The sequence below is a fragment of the Chelonia mydas genome, chromosome 20 (genome assembly GCF_015237465.2).
Source record: "Chelonia mydas isolate rCheMyd1 chromosome 20, rCheMyd1.pri.v2, whole genome shotgun sequence".
Taxonomy (NCBI): Eukaryota; Metazoa; Chordata; order Testudines; family Cheloniidae; genus Chelonia; species Chelonia mydas.
The window spans coordinates 17,378,569-17,395,321 of NC_051260.2; the positions used below are offsets into that span (position 1 = coordinate 17,378,569).

Here is a 16,753-nt window from a genome sequence, read left to right on the forward strand (position 1 = left end):
CATCAAGAGTTTGTGTTTATTTGTCTACATTCAGCTTAATCAAGATGTACTGCCTGAATGATCCAGACATACAAAACCCACTCTTTCCCACTGGTTTTTAAAATAAAATCTTCACTTATAAAACTGAAACACTAAAGCATTAAAATACAGAAAGCTTGTTTAACTCACTTCACAAAAGCATTAACAGATGGCATATCCCTTATCTATTTAAAGCCATACTGGGTTAACACTTGAATGACAATTTTAAATAGAAAAAGGATACTGAAATTTTATTAACTCAAAAATTCTATTTAGACAAAGTTGTAATGGCAACTAACAAACCATTAAATACATAGATGTCCAAAATACAGCTAAGTATGGAATTACAGGTACTCGACCATTAGTGACGGATATCACAAAGAGCACTGCAACATGGAAACGGGGGTTTACATGTTTACTGTGATGCAATAAAACTGAATATTCAAAGGGTGCGCAAGTGCGGAAGGTAACAAAACTTCACACCCACGGAGAAAGGGTCGGTTTATCTGTACTGATAATTCATGTTGTGATCGTTTCTGCCGTAGCCGCCTTGGGAAGCTTGGTAGGAACTTGGGGGTCCGCTGTAATTCTGGCCTGAACCTGGAGAGCTGTAGTTAGTCTGAGAAGAATATCCACCTGAAATGGAGAGAGAAGAGTTCATCTAAACCATGTTGAGACGAGCTATTTTAACACAACAGTACGCAACAAGAATTGTTGTTACTTATCCAGTCTGGGCTGCCATCCAGCAGAGCGCACACAGAAAACAGAAGAGTGGTGACTGCATCTTCGCACCACACACAAAAACATTTAACAAAGGAGAGCCGAAGAGGGTTGTGTACTGACCTTGCTTACCTTGGTAAGACGACCCTCCTCCCCCAGATCCTCCCCCATAGCCGCTGTGTGAACCAGTATTGTATGAGGCACCTCCTGACCCATAGTTATTTCCTCCACCTCCACCACGGCCACTGCCGCCACCGTAACCTGCAATTGAGAACACACGCTGAGCAACGCTGACAATGAAGTCTGCAACTCTGCTCTTAGACCAGGACACCATAAAAAATATCTAGACTATCAATATAGAACTGAGTTAGTAACAGAAACTGCCAAGGAGTTTATGACTCGTCAAAGTAAGGGTTATGGCCAAGTGTTCAATTAGAGAAAATCTTTCCCCTGCAGCCTTTGGCTGGCAAAAGTGCCCCAGGCTTAGCTGCCAGCGCAGGAGAGGCTTCATCAGTCAGAGCTGCACCAAGGAGAGACTACGGTCTGAGACAGGGTAACTTCTCCACAGCCTGTAAATTGCATATGGCTGGGGGGTCTGGCCGACAGCTGGAAGAACGGCTCATGCAAGTAAAAAAATACCTTTTGTGGAGAGTGGGGACTTGGGTAATTTTTTGGCTGAGTCACATGGGTGGCCTCATAGAATCATAGAATATCAGGGTTGGAAGGGACCCCAGAAGGTCATCTAGTCCAACCCCCTGCTCGAAGCAGGACCAATTCCCAGTTAAATCATCCCAGCCAGGGCTTTGTCAAGCCTGACCTTAAAAACCTCTAAGGAAGGAGATTCTACCACCTCCCTAGGTAACGCATTCCAGTGTTTCACCACCCTCTTAGTGAAAAAGTTTTTCCTAATATCCAATCTAAACCTCCCCCATTGCAACTTGAGACCATTACTCCTCAATTAGCCTTGCCTAGCCAAAAACTACATGGGTGTTGTACGTAAACAGGCAGGCTGGCTTTTGGCATAAGTGCCCTGAAGCAGTTTGATTTGTGATGGAAAGACCAGAACTATCAAATGTTTATTCTTCTAAAGTGATTAAAGACTAAATGCCCAACTGATCACGTTAGTGGTAATGTAGCAGACAATATCCACAAAGACGCAGCACAACTGTACAGGCTGTGGAGAAGTTACCCTATAACAGACTATAGTCTCTCCTTGGTACAGCGCTGACTGATCATGGGAAGTAGCATCAGAATGGGAGAGAGATCAGTCTAACAGGTCAAAAGGCCAATCTGCTACATTTGGCAGCAAACTACTAAGGCTGTGTCTCTACTTAACATGCTACAGCGGCACAGCTGCAGCTCTACTGAATCTCTTCGGTGTAGACACTCACTACAGCGATAGGAGGGGTTCTCCCATTGCTGTAGTTAACCCACCTCCCTGAGAGGCAGTAGCTACATCCATGGAAGAATTCTTCCGTGGACCTAGCACTGTCTATACAAGGGTTTAGGCCAGCCTAGCTTTCTCTCAGGGGTGTAGCTTGTCACACAGCTGAGAGATGTAGCTATGCTGACTTAAGTTTCCAATGTAGACCAGCCCTACGTGTAACAGGGACAGTTTAACTTCACTAACTACCTACATTATTCTAGCAGATTCAGATCCTGAATATGGATACCATCTCACTCTGGAATGAAGTGCACAGGGTGTCCATTTTAGAATACAGATTTACATTCACTGGGAGTCCTACTTCTTTCCAGTTGAACACTAAATACGGTATCTAAACTACACGAAATAGGAGGATATGTTTATGTCAAACCCACAGATTTTCTGCCCAGAATCACCAGGAATAGAAAGGCCAGCTACACAGAATGGGCCTGCATTTAGAATTTGTAATTCTCTGCATCTCAGACCAGACACATGATCAAGGGCTAGTCAGTCTCTCACTAGCCATCTTTCATTTGGACTGTATATCATGAAGAAACAGGTTTTAGAGTGGTAGCCATGTTAGTCTGTATCAGCAAAACCAACAAGCAGTCCTTGTGGCACCTTAGAGACTAAAATTTATTTGGGCATAAGCTTATACCCAAATAAATTTGTTAGTCTCTAAGGTGCCACAAGGACTCCTCATTGTTTTTGCATGAAGAAACAGTATTTCTGGACAGAAGTGTTTACGGGCCTTGAAGATTCTTTCAAACCCTGTTCATGTCCCTGATTCCACGACACTGATCCTTAACCAATAAAGGAAGTTTCAGCAGAGCAAGACACCCATAATGGACTCTCATGCCAACATGGCATTGAAGTACCATCATCACAACTCCTGAAGCTCACTACAATTCTAATGTTTAAGGCAATACCACCTGCTCACCCCAAAAAGACTTCATAATCCCTGTGGAAGTCTCTGTCTGGCCCCCAAATGTAGCATTTTAGCCCTAAGTATCTACTTAGGTCCTTATAAACAATCCCCCACTCACTGAATTTGCTCTCGTAGTTGTAGTCTGATCCTCCAGAGGAGTTGTAGGAATTAGAGTAAGAAGAGTAGTTGCCTTGTCCATGATTATATCCTTTTTGTTTGCCTTGTGGAGGGCCATAATTGCTGTACTGGTTTTGGTTGTATGACTGCTGTTGCTGGCCTTGGTGGGATTGATACCCTGACCCATAGGAAGGTTTTTGCTGTCCTCCATGCTGCTGCTTCTTTCCAGCATGTTTGGGTGGAACTGGTGAGCTGTAGTTGTCACCACCTTGGTAGTAGGATCCATAGCCAGAGGAGCCCCCGCCGCCACCACCACCTCCACCACTTCCTGTGTTGCCGGAGTGACCACCATTGCTATAAAACTGGCCTGAACAAAGGAAGAGGAAGTCAAACGGTGTTTCTGACAGGCTTGAGGAAACAGTCACTCCACCACTTTGTTTTAAAATACCTTATTAAATGTAAATGGTTGTGTGCCTTGTATCACACTATGATGTTTTGACATTATATAAGCAGCAGTTTAGACTCCAGAACTATTTTGACCAACACAAGAAGATTTAAGTAATTCCAGACAAGGCCAACAGGTGTAACATTTTGTTCATTTAAGTAGATAAGGAATCACGATACACACTGACATAGGATCTTCCAGTTACTATCACTGCTCATTAAACAACTCTTCAAGTCCTAGGAATTAAATGTGTGTAGAACTTTAAGGATCTCTATCAAATTCTAGAACTAATTTCAAGGTGACTAGTGGTTTTTCCAATGCATGTTACAATATCTAACAATTATTACTTAATGTTCTACAAAGTTAGTTGGTCTCGTCCTCAAATCACACTGGAGACAAGCTAGCCACCAATGACAATTGACGCTCATTCTCCACAGAAAAGGAATGAAAATCAGGACGAATCTTACTCCAGCGACAAGGACTGAGAGCCACCACCCATGCAAATCGCTCTACAATAAAGAGCGCTTTCCACATGAAATGCTGTCTGAACAGGAATAATCTGACTGAAATCAAAGATGCCTCACACAAAGCTTATTCAACTGTACCAAAGTGCTCACTCCATCGAATTCTGGCATCAGCATGAACTCAGAAGGTTACCAGAACCCTGTGTTAGGGCTGAGGATCCCCAACAGGAGTAACTGGAATAACCTTGTACTTAGTCTTTTGGCAGCTAGAAACTTATTTTCTGATCGACCTGTGGCACTAACAGACTGGATCTTGCACTGTTGAATAACTACTTTCCTGCCCAATTTAAACATGTTCAGGTTTAACGGGATTGTTCAGTTCAGGCCCTAGATAACTGGCCTACTTTAATAACTTAAGATGAGAGCAGGTATGTTGCATTTTGATTTTTTAATAAAGGTCATGATTCTTATTTACCAAGAAACAACAGCCACTAGGATCTAGACAAAAACCTGCATCACTGATCACAGTAGAGTACGCACAGCTCCAGGAGCTTAAGTGATGCTTCAGAGACAGGTGGAGTTTTACTGAGTTAAACTACATTAGAAACAAAGGAGGGGTGTAATAAGAACATAGTACTTCTCAAATAGAGAAGAATGTAAGGTTAAAAAGTCCAGGAGTAAGCTTGTGACCTTTAACAGCTCCACATTTGTGAAACTTTAAAAAGCACATCTGAATGATGGAACGTGAATCAGAGCTCATTTCCAACATACAAACTGCAGTTTGTACAGAAGAGCTAGCTCTAGGAACCATCCAGCTTTTTTCTTTATTTTGCATACTAGTTTAAAACTTCTAATATTCCTGGAATAACCATTTAAATGGACTTCACCCCACCTCCAAATTAGGGTAAGGCCCTTTCCACACTATGCAAATAAACATGTTATAACATTCTCTTCTTCTGTGGGCAGAAGGCCACATTTCAATAGGGCAGAAACAAGGTTCTTTAATAGTTCTTTCCACCTAAAAGAAGTTATAACATGGTTATACCATACCACAACAAAAAATATTCCTGTAGTGTGTAGCTTGGTACTAAACTCCAGTCTTTGGTACAAACAGAGATCCAGAGTTATAGCAAAAGAATATATGAAAGAATGCAGAAGTGAGCTTCTTCCGAATGGGAGGTGAGGGAGAAACCTGCATCACCTGAGCTGAAAACGTAAATGGTGGAAGTTGATGCTTTTCCCAAGAGAGTTAAGACAGCTTTTGGGACAGTCATTTCTAGATGAACATTTTATATTTAACTAAGCAAGTGTTCACACTGTTCAACACCTAAATTCCACCACTGTTCAGTTAAAACTACTGAATAAAAATATCCAACACACAAGTTACTTTAACATGTATTCATTTAAAAAAAATGGCATTTTCACCTCATTCAGAACAATATCTATTCCCTTGTATAAAAAGACATTATCTCAAACAATAACTTTCTAAAAAAAATAGGACATGCATTATTTTTTTAAAAAGTGTTCACACTGAATATTTAAAATTTTGCCCAAGGAGGTTTCAGCAACCGGATGTTTGACAGGTTACTGTTTTCACCAGTTTAAATTATTGAGTTAACTCAAATGTTATTGAGCCTCACAAATTAAATTAATGCAATGCTTCAGGATTTGCAGCTAAAAAGAACAGTGACAAAGAAAATACAATTTTGAAACATAAGTATCATAGCAAGAATAAAGGACCGAACACATGATGTTTTATTAAATATTACAGAGTCTCAAAAGGCAATTTATTCCCTGAGACTTCAAACTCTTATGAAGTTTCATTGTCCGGGCTATTAAATACTTCTGCTTTTAGGGCAATGTGCATTTTACAAGAGGCATAAGCTACAGAGAATATCAGATGGCCTGAGCAGCCAGTCAGCCTGCTGAGTTTGCAACCCTTGGACATTTTAGTTTTTGAAGTGCTTTAGGCCCTTTATGCTTGGATCAAAAAAGCCCATTTTTATGTAACTAATGAACCCATGCATTTTTAAGAAGTCATCAAAACTAACACTTTTACATCAACTCCTTAACGCCTGGATATTTATTGTACCAGTATTGGAAGCACAGTACAATACCTTTGACAGTATACTAGCTAGCAGCCACAATAAGTCACACCCCTCCAGCATTTATTCACCAGTGTATTACAAAGGATGTAAAGATTAATTTAGCACATATGATTGCACATACAAGTCACCATTTTGCATGCTTAAAATGCTGGGCTGTACTAGATTCAGAAACGCTGGAAGTATCTTCCCTACTGTCAGAGGCATCAACCCAAGTTCTGGTGTTTATTAAAAGGCTTAAATTTTGTACAAAACCTGCTGTAAATTAAGACAAAGGTAGATTAAAACTTCAGTATTTGTTTCTTAAAAATAAAGTAATGCTTTCCATAAAAAGCAAAGGTGGGCTTTTTGCCTTTATGCTGAACAGAGCTGACTTTAAAATTTGTGCAAACTGCACAAAAACGTTCTTGGATAATTAGTTCCCCCTGTTGTGTACATCAAATTACGACCAAGTTCAAAGGCAAATCACAATAAAAACTGCCACTGTCTTAAGTTCTGCCGGCTAATAGTTTCAGACAAGCTGCGGTGAAAAGCCACTGTTGAGAAACCCAGTGAAGCACAGGGACACAGCACGAACACTTTGGGTTTTGGAGTTCGAGAAAATTGGAGTAAAAAGCTGTTTTTTGCAATACTTTTAGATGATCTAGGAAGACCCAAAATCATGATAGCCGTAGCAGTCTGTGAAAAAGTCACCTACAAAAGGGGGAGACAGAGCAGAGAAAAAAATTAGAATTCTTTTGAAGATGGCAAAATGCGCCACATTTGAAAGTCATGTTTTAGATTTCTCTGCTCCTGTCACCCCCCAATGAAGGCTTCTTCTCAAGACAAATAGCTGTGTATTTTCAGGAAAATCTTATTCACAAGAGTGGTGGATTGCTTCACATGGCTTAAAGCAGAGAAATTTAAAATATTCACATTTGAAGAGGAAACCTGATGTTACCTGGATTTGAGTTTAAGTTTTAAACATCTGATTCAGCTCCCTTTCATTATTTCTCATTTTAAAATGAACATGCTATGATGGTTCAGGTACAGGTATATCACTGTATGTTGAAACCCAGAGTTCGAGTAACCCCAGTTGGGTGCTGTGTTTCAAAGATTAAAACCTTAACACTTACTATAGCCTGCTGTTGCAGAATTTCCTCCATAACCATAGCTTCCGTATCCAGCTCCTAGAATGGAGGAAAGCAATTACTCTAAGATATTCATTTTCTATTGTTAATGAAAGGAATGAAAAGCTCATTAAAACAAACTTCACTTCCAATAAGCTACAGTGTAAGTTATCTAATTTGTGTAATGTAGGAACTCTATTACCACCTATATGCTTAAACCAAGAAAGCTGATCAACTCCATCGGAGATACCCTACTTGTGAACAGCTACTTCACTTTACATGTATTAAGTTTAACATGCGACAGCAGACCTCTAGTTAGTAGAGTGAAACATTCATGGTAACTCACCAGCATTCATATAGCCACCATGATTGCCACCACCAAATCCACCTCTGCCTCTGCCACGGCCTCTGATGTTGCCTCCTCTGCCACGTCCACGCAGATTTGGGGGAGGTGGCACTTCATTGTGCATGGGGCCTCCCATTCCAAAACCTGGATTATGCTGCTGTGGAAGAGACACCTTGTTACACAACCCTATTTTTAAATCAGCATTTCAGTGCCCAACCTGAAATGGATTTGTGTTTCTAAAGTCCAGTGCAGGTAGAACTGAGCTACGAACCTGAGTGTTTGGCCCTAATTCTAAACCTAGGGGTAAATCAATCTCCGTTTCTCCGAAGGCAAACTGGGATAACAACCACCACTCCTCTGCCTCTCTGGGGCGTTGAGTAATATTGCTTAGGTTACATACACAGAACAGAAACATTTAAAATCACCAGCAAGTGTACCTACCTTTACTGCAAACTTGGGTCCTCCCCTTGCAGGTACAGGGGCTCTTTTCTTCTTATTGGGCTCAATAGCAACTGGAGCATCGGGAAACAGCTTCTCTAGGGCAGCTAAAGCAGCGTAGGCTTTTGCCACTTTTTTGTTTGAGCCAGCTCCTTGAAATTTCTGCCCATCAACCTCAACCTTAGAAATAGATTAAATAACCATGCTATGAATCACACAAGAGATGTCACTTTTGTCACTGCTATGTTGGTAAATTATGGCATAGCTTGCTACTTCCATGCACAGTGTCAGACAGAAATTAGTATGAACTAGTGAAATTTTACTAGGCCTGGAAGTTAAAGCTGCATAGAATGTCTATAAATGTAACCTTGTGTACAGAGGACTACAAAGTCGCTCACCTCCATGACAAAGCGCTTGTCATGGCTGCCACCTGTTTCTGAAATCAGTTCGTATTTTAGACCACGCCTCTTCTCATTGAGTTCCATCACTGGATTCTTGCCATGCTTAGTCAGGATTGGTCCCTGTTGTTTCACATTCTAAAATAAATTAGAAGTGCCGTTAAAGGTACAAAGAGCTGTTGGACTTGGAGTTATCCAGTGTATGTTTGTGGTTTTCATAATTAAGGAAAATGTTAGTCTTAAAGGGAAAGTTACATTGAAAGTTAAGTTTGAGGAATAAAAGTTTCAGCTATAACCCTTATAATTATCGTAACTGAAAAGTTAATGATTTTTATCAGTTTTATTTTGCATTTGTCAGCATTATGTATAGTCAGTGTGCTCCTTACTTAGAACACCCCTTTAAAACAGGAGAGAAAAAATCCTCAAATATTTTACGGAATTGTAAGGAGTTTCAGGACACACTATTTAATCAAAACTCCACTGAAACTCAAGTGGACAGTATTCCTTTTAAAAAGTGCTTGAGAGTTTCAGACTCATGAGTGAAAGAATCATTTAAGCAGCTTGTCACAACACGGCTCTCCTGAAGGTTGGAGGAAAGACTTGGTCTCAAAAGATGTAAGAAGTCTGTGCTCACCTCTGGAGTTTGCTCTGAGGGAGGAGAAGCAGCACTGGGTGTAGAGATAGTTTCCACTACAGGAGGAGGAGGAGCAACTACTGGTTTCTGTTCTGTTTCTTCTGCCGATTCATCTCCTTTTCCAGACTCTTTGCCTTCCACTCCTGTAGGTAAACCCATATCCTGCAACACCTGGGGGTGCGGGAAGGGAGACAGGCCATTGAGAAGTACTGACACTATATCCTCCATGCCTCTTATACCCCAACTGTGAGATAAGTAGCTGAGAGGGCTGTGTAGAAGTGGATCCACTGGCCCTGTCCCAGAAATTACAACTACCTCCATTCATTCCAAATGTAGTATTAGCCCAAGCTTCATCCATCCCCACTGATGGTGCTAAAACTTCCAGGAGGCTATAACCATTCCCCCAAGCCCTGCAGGCCCTTTAAACATTGGCAACAAGAAGGGTAAAGTCTTTTGGCTAGTGATTTACTTAATCCGTCAAGGGCTGCTACTATTTCAGTGTTTTAACTTCAACACAAAACTGTACCCAGTGTAGAAGGGCCTATACACTTCACATATGATTTCTAACATGATCTTCCAGAAGAAGTTTAAGGGAGTAACTGTTTGGATACTAATGTGTTTTAGAGAAAGGAATTTGAAGGGGGGGAAAAAAAAGTGTTTACATGAAGACAAAGCTCTTACTTTTACTGCCACATGCAATTTGGCTGTCTTTTTCGAAGGTCCAGATGCCTCAAACGTGCTGCCATCGACTTCCACGGACATAGTAAAGATAGGAGCATGAACCGGACCAGTCTGAGACACAAGTTTGTACTGGAGACCAGGTTTTAGCTGATTTAATTTCATCAGTGCATTCATAGCCTGGGGAGGTTCAGTTTTTTCCTCTAAACACAAAAACAGTTTGTTTGTTAGACATACACATTTGTTTTAAGACAAACTTGACAACTGAGTTCAGACAATAAGAGGTTACAATCTGCCACTGTGGACTTCTTGTTTAGAAGTACAGATTTGAAAGGATCATTTACAGTAGATAAAGCCTTAAAAAGCAGGAGAAAAATCCAGTCACTCAGATTTACAAGCCATTCCACAAGAAACACTTTCTTCTGCAGTTTGCCCCTCATTTAGTCTGAAAACAGCTCTTAGGCAGCAACTTGTTACCTACCTCTGGTTAACTCAATACCTTTTTTCTGAATCTTCTTTTTCTTTTTGCTGGGAGACTTCTCCTCTCCATCCTCCTCCATAGGACGCTTCATTGGGGTGATGGCATATGTGGTACTGGGGGGAATCTGGACTGTAAAGATCATAAGAGGCAGCTAAATATATCAACTACTGAGTGATGGAGTAGCAAGAGCACTGGGCACTGAGAATGTATTTGTTTATTCCAATACCTACCAGTGTAGTCAACTGGATTTTCGTTCTTTGGTTTCTTGGGCATCTTGGAAGGCAGGGGATCCATCCCCAAGACCTTGTGAAGCTGGCCAAAAGCAGCAAGTCTCAGAGCATGCTAAAAAGATGGAACACATGTTAATGGGATGCACAAGTTGCTAAAGTAATATTTGCTCACTGCAGAGGTTCAAAGAGGAATCTTCTACCCACCCCTGCTCAAAAAAAAAACCAACAAAAAACACACCAAAAAAGACAGCTCAGTTTAAATGGGATGCTCCTTAGAATTCTAAGTTCAATCCAAAACCTGGGCCACAGCGGTAAGTCACTACTTAAAACCTGATACTTTGCTTCTGGCAGATGAAACTATAAATTTCTTTTTTAGTGTGAGACCCATTTTTTTACATGACTAAGTATTAAAAAAATTAAAACCAACCTCAGAGAGGTTACTAGACTACCATTAACCAATATGGAAGTTCAACATAAATTGAACTCATTAAGTTTTTGCAACATCTGTAGGCAAAACTATACCTGAGCACTCTGTGTGATATCTTCCCTTTGTTGTCTGTCTAGATGCCCAATAGCATCAGTGGCTTCTTTTTCACAAGGATCATAAATACCAGAACCATCTGAAGGCAGGAAACAAGGAAGATATGCAGAGAATTATCCTAGTGTTTCTAAAAAAACTAAACTAAGTATTCCCTTGGCATCATTCAACACTCATCTGTGTAACACCGATCAACGTCCAACATTTTGAAATTTATCTGGATTATTTTACAAGTACAATTATAAGTGAAGTTGGTTAATACCACTTAGAAAGTAAGACAACCAATTTAACACTTGTAGAATCTGGTACTTCACACTGCAGGGCTTATCATCATGGGTCCATGTGCCCTAGATAAAACGATGGTACTGTAATACCCATTTATGCTACATATTTTTATGAACTTTTAAATCTCAACTGTGCAAACACAGGATCACAGAAATGTAGGGCTGGAAGGGCCGAGAGGTCATCTCGTCCTTCTCCTCGCGCTGAGGCAGGATCAAGTATACCTAGACCAGTGGTTCTCAACCTGCGGCCCATGGGCCGCTTGCAACCCAATCAGCACAGAGCTACAGCCCATCCTCAGGGCCATACAGGTAGCACTGGATGCGGCCCACATACCACACTGTGGGCCATATATGTGACCCACAATGGTAAATAGGTTGAGAACCACTGACCTAGAGCATCCCTGACAATGAGGGGGGCCTTGTAAGTACCACACAATACTATAATGCACCAAACTTTAATTGCATCCCATGTGATTTCTTGCTTTGAAATGTATACGCAGAGAACCATCTAACCTGGCATAACAATTCCTGATGCAAGACATTCAAGTACTCTTCTCAGGGCCTCACCAGCTCCCATTGGTCTATTAGCTGTTCCAATTGATTTTTCACACAGCAGCTCCAGAGGCTGTAAAACATTTGAGATTTTAAAAAGTGAGAGATGCACACACATGACTGTTTTAGGGAAACTTTACAACAAATGCCTAAGCAAAAGCAAAAGAATCGCCAAAGTGAATATAAGAAGCAGAGGGCTGTAACTGCCATAAGTTTAGAAATTACTTTAAATTCAGCCTACAGCTCCAAAGTATGTGATCATATAGAAAGTCTTCAAGTGTATATTTCAAAAACAAAATGCTTCAATAATGTCTTCAAATTAAAGAAAGTTGCAATCTGTGAAAATGGCATTTCAGACTGAAGAACAGTTCTCTCCAGTGACAAAGAATAAAACCAAACAATTCAGAAAACAGTTAAAAAAAAAAAAAAGAATTACCCATCCTCTAAGTGGTCCCCAAGTAGGAATCCGAGTACACAGATCTCTCAGCACCCTGATGACTATGACGCACGATTTCAGACCATTAGCCCTGGCCTAGAATAAGTAATCAAGCAAAGACATATTCAATAAAAATACCAAAACCAATTAATGTGCAGACAAATATTAATTTTTGCAGTGCTACTTTGTCAAGGGTAAACAATATATATTTACATCATTACAATTTTATAACGTAATAGTAATTAAAGTGTACAAAAGCGACATTACTCTTAACACAAAGCAGCAACTATGCATCTACTCATTAAAAAAAGTTTCCTCTGAACATTAAATTCGCTTAAGTGCTTCTTTAGCAACTGTATGGTTGACAGACGCTAAGTTCAGCACAACTATCGTCCAATGTTAAAGTACTTTAATATAAAGTTAGATATTTGTAAACTTTAACTGGCTACTTAAAGACAAATATAAGAACAAAATGCAAACCTGGAACCACTTGGCGTGTCGGAGTGACGCCAAGGCAGCAAGGCATTTCTGCCTGTCCAGAACGTCCGGGGTGTCGTTGACTGATAGCGTTTCTATTCGTGGATGGAATAAGAAGACAGGCACAGTTTGACCAAGGGGGTTCTGTCAGGTGGAGAGGGGATGAGGCAGCTTCCTAAAGGGCAGCGGAGGCTCCCAAAAGATCTCGAGCTATACCCTTTACCTGAAAGGATAGTCTGCAGTACACTTCACTTTATTACCCTTAACTGGAACTTCACACTGCAGAGAGGGGGGAGATTAATGTAACAGGGAATAGGCTAACTCCTATACTATGAGGGGAAAGAGGAATTCTGTGTAGGAGAGGACAGAAAGCCTATACTGCTTTAACAAAGCTTCAGAAAGTAGAATGCTACGGTACCTAACAGAAAAGGAAGTTTGAACTTAACCCTCACTCTACATCCAGAGCAGAGGTAAAGGCTTTTCTAAAGCCAAGGGAACCCCCTCCGCCCACAAGGCTTGACTGCCCTGGCCCCGGCCCGTGACAGAGTGCGTCCTGTTGGTCAAAGGTCCAGCGTCCCTAAAATTGACAAACTAGAAGGCTTGGTAGACGAAGTCAGATATCAGAACCATAGACAATCAATAGAGCACAAAAATATTCTCCAGTCTGTGCTGCAGCAAAACTGAAGATTTGTGTTAATAATTTTGAAGTGTCTGAAGACCAGGGTTTTAGATAAGGCTAGTTCGAACACTTGTTATGCATACAAGTTCATGAGTCAAATAGTGTGATGCTTGTGATACAGAACTGATTATAGTAAGAGATTTTTCAAGTGAAAATATTTTTGATGTCTTATTCCAAAGAGTAAGTTTGAATAAGATCATGGATGGCGTCTAACTTTATCCAAAACTCTGCATCACGTCCTGGAATTCTGAACTTTAGCTGATAAAACAGCCAAAGAGACCCAACAGTGCACCTATCATTTTTGCTGCAACACAAACCATTTTATATAACATATCCAATTTTATGTACATGCAAAAGTCATTTACAAGAAGCCTTCAATATTTTTTAAGGTACAAGCTTACATTTGATGTCATTTGTATGGGCCTTTAACACGGCTAGGTATAAAAAAAAGATTTAAACAACATTACATATTAGTGAACTAAAGGCCCAAGTAAGAAAAGTGAAATACCACTTGAAAGGTGCTACTCAATTTTAGGAGTCTGTTTCTAATTATCCACATCCATGGTCTCTTGTAGTATTACAATCTGGAAATTGAATTTGTCTGCATGAAATATTTTTGTCTCAAACAACTTGGACTACCTAAGCTGAAATTGAATAGCACATTTTAACAGTGATTAGCAATAGACAACGTAAGTTCCCAGACTGACTGTTAGCCGTTTTCAGTCTTCCATACCTCCAGCTAACAGTTTTTCCATTTCTTCTCTCACAACAGGGGATGTCAAGTGAATGGTCAGTGTCAATGGAGGCTCCTGTGTGTTCTTAATGATAATTGCAGCTTCACTCACAGACTGGATTATTTCATATTTATCTTCAGTAATAGTCTACAATATAATAATTTTACCATTTAGAAATTTTCTCTTGGATTTATGCATTTCTTCCAAGTGCACAGCACCGCCCTTTCCCTTAAGGGGTATCAACAAGCCTCATACGGATGCTATAACTTACTTTTCAGTTTAGTTAGTTTATGAAGTGAGATTATAAAATTATTGTTTGCGGCAAATGACATCCACCTACTTTACAAGGTGTTTCTGTAAAGACAAGGTGGTTCTGTAAAGATATTAACCACATTTTCCCATTCTGTCTTAGTAAGAAGCCTAATAAATATCCCAGTAACCTTCTAGTCCCTTTAATCCATTCACTTGTGTGTGTTCACTGTGACAAGCATACACAATCAAAGGATTTTACTCACAGCAAGCTGTACTCCAAGATTCTCAGCTACTTTGTCCAAGAGACCAGTTGTGGGTTTCTCTTTGCACAGGAGAACTAGCTCAAGATCCAAGTCTCCCTTCAGTAGCAGACCTTTTGCTACAAGCCCAACACGCATCACTCCACGAAGGGTCCTAGTCAAATGCTCGGCAGCCTTCTGATCCCTGTGAAAGAGATGTAAATGCAGTTATGGCAGCACAAAAGTCGAAGCCTGAAGTGCACTTAAAGGACACTTAAATTAACCTAGCTCACAGGACAAAGCAGTAAAGGTTTAGATCCAAAATATGAGTACTACTACTATACACATATAGGAAAATTACTTGAATTCCACGTTTATTTCCTCTGGCTATGGAATGTCAGAATTAGGGAGAAAATGAGAACTAATGTCTTTTCAAGCACTTCAGAGCACATTACTACCAGTCTAGAGAAAAAAAATACTACTGAAGCACTTGACAGAGTCCCCATAAAACAGCTGACTAGTAATGTTACTTACCCTCCTTCTTTGTTTTCTTCTTCAGCTACTGTTTCCATGGCCTCCGGTTCTGGCTGCTCCCCACTGACTTTTTCCTGTTCATCAATCCAGTCAGATACAGCTTTGAGAGCACGTTCTGTATGGGAGACCATGTTCTGAACTGCCTCCAACTCTTCCTGAGTTGGGTAAACAGCAGAATGTTTTGCCATCACATGGCGGTCATCATTCACAAAAATACGCATCGGTCGCTGAAAAGACAAAATTTGATGCAATTTAATAATAGACTAAGAATAATATTTATTTCTGAAAGCTGGAGATTTCAGAGTCTTACCATTTTTGCTTCTGAATCTTTGCTGAAGCTTTCAAAAAGTACTTATTTAACTTCTTCCTCCAAGGAACTACAACCAATACAGCTTCCTATAATCTAAAAACAGAAAAATAATTACCAATGATTTGTAGGTGGACTGATAAATCATCTGTCTACTTGGTAAGTACATACCTGTAACTCAAATTTGTTATCAAAGTAATTGGGTGCATAAACTGTGCAGATTAGGACCATATGAACAGTTTATAGCTGACCAAGTATTCTACCCCTGAAGACCAATACCCATAGGCATTGATATAGTAGCTGAACATTAACCCAAATGCAGAATAATGATCAAAATCAAGTTTGCCATATGGACACCATTCTAACATGTATGGATTGCTTTAAAAGTTCTTACTTTGAGAAGAAGGATGAAAACATTCCACAGCTCATCAAGTGCTACATCAAATATATCTATTTAATAAAGGTTTGACAACCACTACCACACATCCAAGATGTGCAATGCAACATGTGAAATAACTACACAGACCTAAATGTATAATGCCAACCCTATGCTATATTTCATTCAAGAGCACAAAAGGAGTGAGGTTTCATGTTGTCTAAAGACTTAATTATAAGAGTCCAATGGTCTGAGCAAAAAAGACTGCCTGATTTCTAATCCTACCTCTTACACTGTACCCATTGTGGCCTTGGGGAAGTGATTTAGCCTCCCTCTGCCTAAAACGCGCTCTCATTTTCTTTACAAAAAAAATCCACTACACAAGCCCCTCTCCACATTTTAAAGACCCGAATTTTTAAGTGCAACCTAACTAAATCCCCAGTTAATGCAAAACTACTTTCCACTAGTGAAGTGGAGCATGAAAAATGGAATCACTGCAAACTTAACTAACCACTGCAGTTTCATGGCAAAAGGAACAACCTGGTGTCCTAGCAGAAAGGATCCTCCAATGCCTGCTCATCCCAGACAGTCTAAGTGATCACTTGCGATAATCTATTTCCCATACCACCACCTCATCCTACTGCCTACAAGTAAACGGGCAGCCTTTTTCACTATGATGATATATGAGCAAGTATGGTTATGTTCGTTGCCTTAACTTTTGTTTTCCTTGTTTCACTATTTGTGTTCTGAGTAGGCATGGCAGAATTCGGGTTTTTTTATACTTCTGACAGATAATACTGATGTCTATTTT

The 16,753-nt window shown here is 40.2% G+C and overlaps 1 protein-coding gene across 13 annotated transcripts in view; it reads right to left on the minus strand.

The window, feature by feature from the left end:
* Positions 1-16,753, minus strand: part of ILF3 (interleukin enhancer binding factor 3) — a 21,442-nt gene continuing 4,689 nt past the window's right edge. For 3 of the 13 annotated variants that reach the window (XM_037887742.2, XM_037887740.2, XM_037887743.2), the window contains 19 exons: positions 15,570-15,662; positions 15,260-15,486; positions 14,750-14,930; positions 14,234-14,381; positions 12,825-12,916; positions 12,345-12,440; positions 11,870-11,981; positions 11,057-11,154; positions 10,535-10,646; positions 10,305-10,433; positions 9,827-10,026; positions 9,146-9,316; positions 8,512-8,649; positions 8,117-8,293; positions 7,676-7,832; positions 7,336-7,389; positions 3,208-3,573; positions 862-999; positions 1-654 (listed from right to left, as the gene is read on the minus strand). In XM_037887742.2, coding sequence (XP_037743670.1) covers positions 521-654; positions 862-999; positions 3,208-3,573; positions 7,336-7,389; positions 7,676-7,832; positions 8,117-8,293; positions 8,512-8,649; positions 9,146-9,316; positions 9,827-10,026; positions 10,305-10,433; positions 10,535-10,646; positions 11,057-11,154; positions 11,870-11,981; positions 12,345-12,440; positions 12,825-12,916; positions 14,234-14,381; positions 14,750-14,930; positions 15,260-15,486; positions 15,570-15,572 — 2,733 coding nt within the window. In that variant the 5' untranslated portion in view covers positions 15,573-15,662 and the 3' untranslated portion in view covers positions 1-520. Of the gene's footprint in view, positions 655-861; positions 1,000-3,207; positions 3,574-5,498; positions 6,914-7,335; positions 7,390-7,675; positions 7,833-8,116; positions 8,294-8,511; positions 8,650-9,145; positions 9,317-9,826; positions 10,027-10,304; positions 10,434-10,534; positions 10,647-11,056; positions 11,155-11,869; positions 11,982-12,344; positions 12,441-12,824; positions 12,917-14,233; positions 14,382-14,749; positions 14,931-15,259; positions 15,487-15,569; positions 15,663-16,753 lie in introns of those variants that run through there. The other 10 variants (XM_043533024.1, XM_043533022.1, XM_043533019.1 and 7 more) reach the window with 10 other exon arrangements.